The sequence below is a fragment of the Priapulus caudatus genome, unplaced genomic scaffold (genome assembly GCF_000485595.1).
Source record: "Priapulus caudatus unplaced genomic scaffold, Priapulus_caudatus-5.0.1 Scaffold2622, whole genome shotgun sequence".
Taxonomy (NCBI): Eukaryota; Metazoa; Priapulida; class Priapulimorpha; order Priapulimorphida; family Priapulidae; genus Priapulus; species Priapulus caudatus.
In genome coordinates, this window is record NW_014579683.1 from 21,371 (window position 1) to 24,868 (window position 3,498).

Genomic DNA, 3,498 nt, shown 5'->3' on the forward strand with positions numbered 1-3,498 from the left:
TGCACCGGTGCAACACGTACCTGTACATAGATGCTGCTGCACCGGTGCAACACGTCCCCGTACATAGATGCTGCTGCACCGGTGCAACACGTACCTGTACATAGATGCTGCTGCACCGGTGCAACACGTACCTACCTGTACATAGATGCTGCTGCACCGGTGCAACACGTACCCGTACATAGATGCTGCTGCACCGGTGCAACACGTACCTGTACGTAGATGCTGCTGCACCGGTGCAACACGTACCCGTACATAGATGCTGCTGCACCGGTGCAACACGTACCCGTACATAGATGCTGCTGCACCGGTGCAACACGTACCTGTACATAGATGCTGCTGCACCGGTGCAACACGTACCTGTACATAGATGCTGCTGCACCGGTGCAACACGTACCCTGTACATAGATGCTGCTGCACTGGTGCAACACGTACCCGTACATAGATGCTGCTGCACCGGTGCAACACGTACCTGTACATAGATGATGAAGCCAACTTAACTTCCTTCCACTGAAACTCGTGTTGTAGAACTCTTCAAACTGAAAAAACACGGACCATCACACGATTAAAATAACAAATAAATTAACCACGCTTTTTTTAGAAAGACCTGCGAAAGCAAGCCGAGACTGTCGAGTGAAAATTAATGACAATTTTAATTATTATTTAACACTGTTAATATTATTACTATTATTTAACCGTATTGAACTTGTATCAATAATTTAAATCTGCCACTACACATTACACAACCACGAGCATCATACAATCGCTGAATTATTAACAGCCAGAGCCCCCTGGTGCAGGAAAATGTAATTTACCGGCGTGACAAAAAGCATGAATTAGCCAGACAGTTACCAAGGCCTTGTGAGGGCAGCAAGTCGCAAGGGTAGGATGATACAGGTAGCTACCAGGGGTAGGATGATACAGGTAGCTACCAGGGGTAGGATGATACAGGTAGCTACCAGGGGTAGGATGATACAGGTAGCTACCAGGGGTAGGATGATACAGGTAGCTACCAGGGGTAGGATGATACAGGTAGCTACCAGGGGTAGGATGATACAGGTAGCTACCAGGGGTAGGATGATACAGGTAGCTACCAGGGGTAGGATGATACAGGTAGCTACTGATATGATTCGTATCACAATACAGCCTTTACGTGAAAGCTCACAAATCAGTATCGTAGAATTACCATGCAATTGCAAATTGTAGTATGTTTTTCGTGCTTTTGAATGAAACGAACGCCACTAAATGATATGGATTTATTCAGTGAAGTATCGCTACGTGTAACACAAACAATCAGACATATCAACACATGTATCGTGATCCTACGATTTGTCGCACATTCCTAACGAGATGTGATGAAATCACTCACTAGCTGAACGCTCTTCTCCAGTTCCTGAGGAATCGCAAACGTAGAGACGCTCGCTTGTCCCAGCGGCCACGCCCCCGCCTGAAATAGCAAGACCACCCGCACTCGTAGAGGTCATACAAAGGTCATGCAAAAGCTAATGTGTGTCACCACACGTAACAACCGCTGCAATACTGTTTCAATATAACATCAATATAGCAAAAGCAACAACAATCAATAATATATATGTTAATATAATATATATGTTAACATAATATATATGTCACACGTGCTACTACAGCATTGTTACCGCGATGCACGCACACACACGCACGCACACACGCACGCGCGCACGCACGCACGCACGCACGCACGCACGCACGCACGCACGCACGCACGCACGCACACACACACACATGAACACACAATATTGACAGTACACATTTATTTCTCTCGATAGATGGCGCCACGATGTCACAATGCTGCTGCCGTTACCTGTAGAACAAATATGGAGAAGTTGATAGCTAGGTCTGCCTCCCTGCCTCTCACAAACTCCATGAACTTGCTGTTAAGGTCGGAGCTAACAGACATGTCGGTGAACATCCGGTGAAGCTTGCTCGTGAATTCATAGCCACACGCTTGCTGCAAGCAACCGCAACGACATGTTTAAATATCACAATGGGGTTAGGTATGTAAAGTTAGGTACGAAGAGCTACCACACGCACGCACGCACGCACGCACGCACGCACGCACGCACGCACGCACGCACGCACGCCAACACGAACGCACGCACGCACGCACACACACACACGTCCCCACGCACGCATGCACGCACGCACGCACACACGAACGCACGCACGCACGCACGCACGCACCCGCACACACAGTGATCTGTGAGTTAACCTAGCTATACCCACGTACACAAACATACGCATGCACGTACCAAGGCGAACTCACGCACGCACGCACGCACGCACGCACGCACGCACGCACGCATACACACCAAGTGATATGTGACTGTGTATCATCTTACTAACTGTGTCTACGAAGTATTATTACCTTCAATCGGTTGATCATTCCTTCCTCTGCATCCATGGAGATGGATTGTCCGTGGATCAACCTCTTGGCAAGCATGCGGGAGTAAAACTACAAACAAACGATCAGTTTATTATGCAAGCCGTTAATCAATCGTGCAGTAGAATAATTAACAATGCACTGTAATAATTTTTACTTATTTATACACACATATATACATATAAATTTTTTATTTTTCATTTTACATATATATATATACTGTGGACCCCGAGATACGAATTTAATTCGTTCCAGATTTGTTCGTAAAAGATTTGTTGATCTCGAAAAATTCGTATCTCGAGCCCTATATAGAACGTACAGCAATTTACGTACAGCAAGTGCCATCATGAGAGCGCAACCACATTCAATGAGTCACGTACTTAAACTGACTCACCGAAAAAGCGCGCGCTAGGTCTATGCCCTGATTGGCTAATTCGTAAGACGTTCGTATGTTGAATTTTTAATCGTTTGACAAATACATTACGTTCAACGGGAGATCGTTCGTATCTCAAAAATTCCGAGGGTCCACTGTATATGTATATAAGCTCTTGATATATATATATATATATATGGGGAGGTAGATATAAATATATTTTTAAATACAAGTGCCATTATATGAATATTTATTTCTTATAGTAAATCTCAGGGAATCGGGGGGAAAAGCTCACCTTCTGAAAGACGTCTTTGTCGTCGATGTATTTGAAGACGATAACTGAGGATGTCAGCTTATCTTCCACTTCGTTCTCCGACATTCCTTTGGCACTTTTCTTCAGCAGGGTATCACAATACTTAGCCAGCTGATAGAAGAAGAGAGACGAAGATAGAAAATCAAGGTCATCATCTTGTTTCTACGTGTGAAATCTTCTCGGTTAATGATTCTGTGAAATGTTTCAATCACTATCTCCTGTAACACATTCTAGACCCTCATCCTATATCATCATCTGTAACACATCCTAGACCCTCATCCTATATCATCATCTGTAACACATCCTAGACCCTCATCCTATATCATCATCTGTAACACATCCTAGACCCTCATCCTATATCATCATCTGTAACACATCCTAGACTCTCATCCTATA

At 44.8% G+C, this 3,498-nt stretch overlaps 1 protein-coding gene across 1 annotated transcript in view; it reads right to left on the bottom strand.

Moving 5' to 3' along the window:
- LOC106818896 (cullin-2-like) overlaps window positions 1-3,208 on the bottom strand; it is a 9,986-nt gene extending 6,778 nt beyond the window's left edge. Inside the window, exons 1-5 of the mRNA XM_014823566.1 lie at window positions 3,085-3,208; window positions 2,402-2,488; window positions 1,838-1,984; window positions 1,367-1,444; window positions 470-536 (exon numbers count right to left, since the gene is read on the bottom strand). Coding sequence (XP_014679052.1) covers window positions 470-536; window positions 1,367-1,444; window positions 1,838-1,984; window positions 2,402-2,488; window positions 3,085-3,168 — 463 coding nt within the window. The 5' untranslated portion in view covers window positions 3,169-3,208. The remainder of the gene's footprint in view (window positions 1-469; window positions 537-1,366; window positions 1,445-1,837; window positions 1,985-2,401; window positions 2,489-3,084) is intronic.
- Window positions 3,209-3,498: the final 290 nt, after the last annotated feature.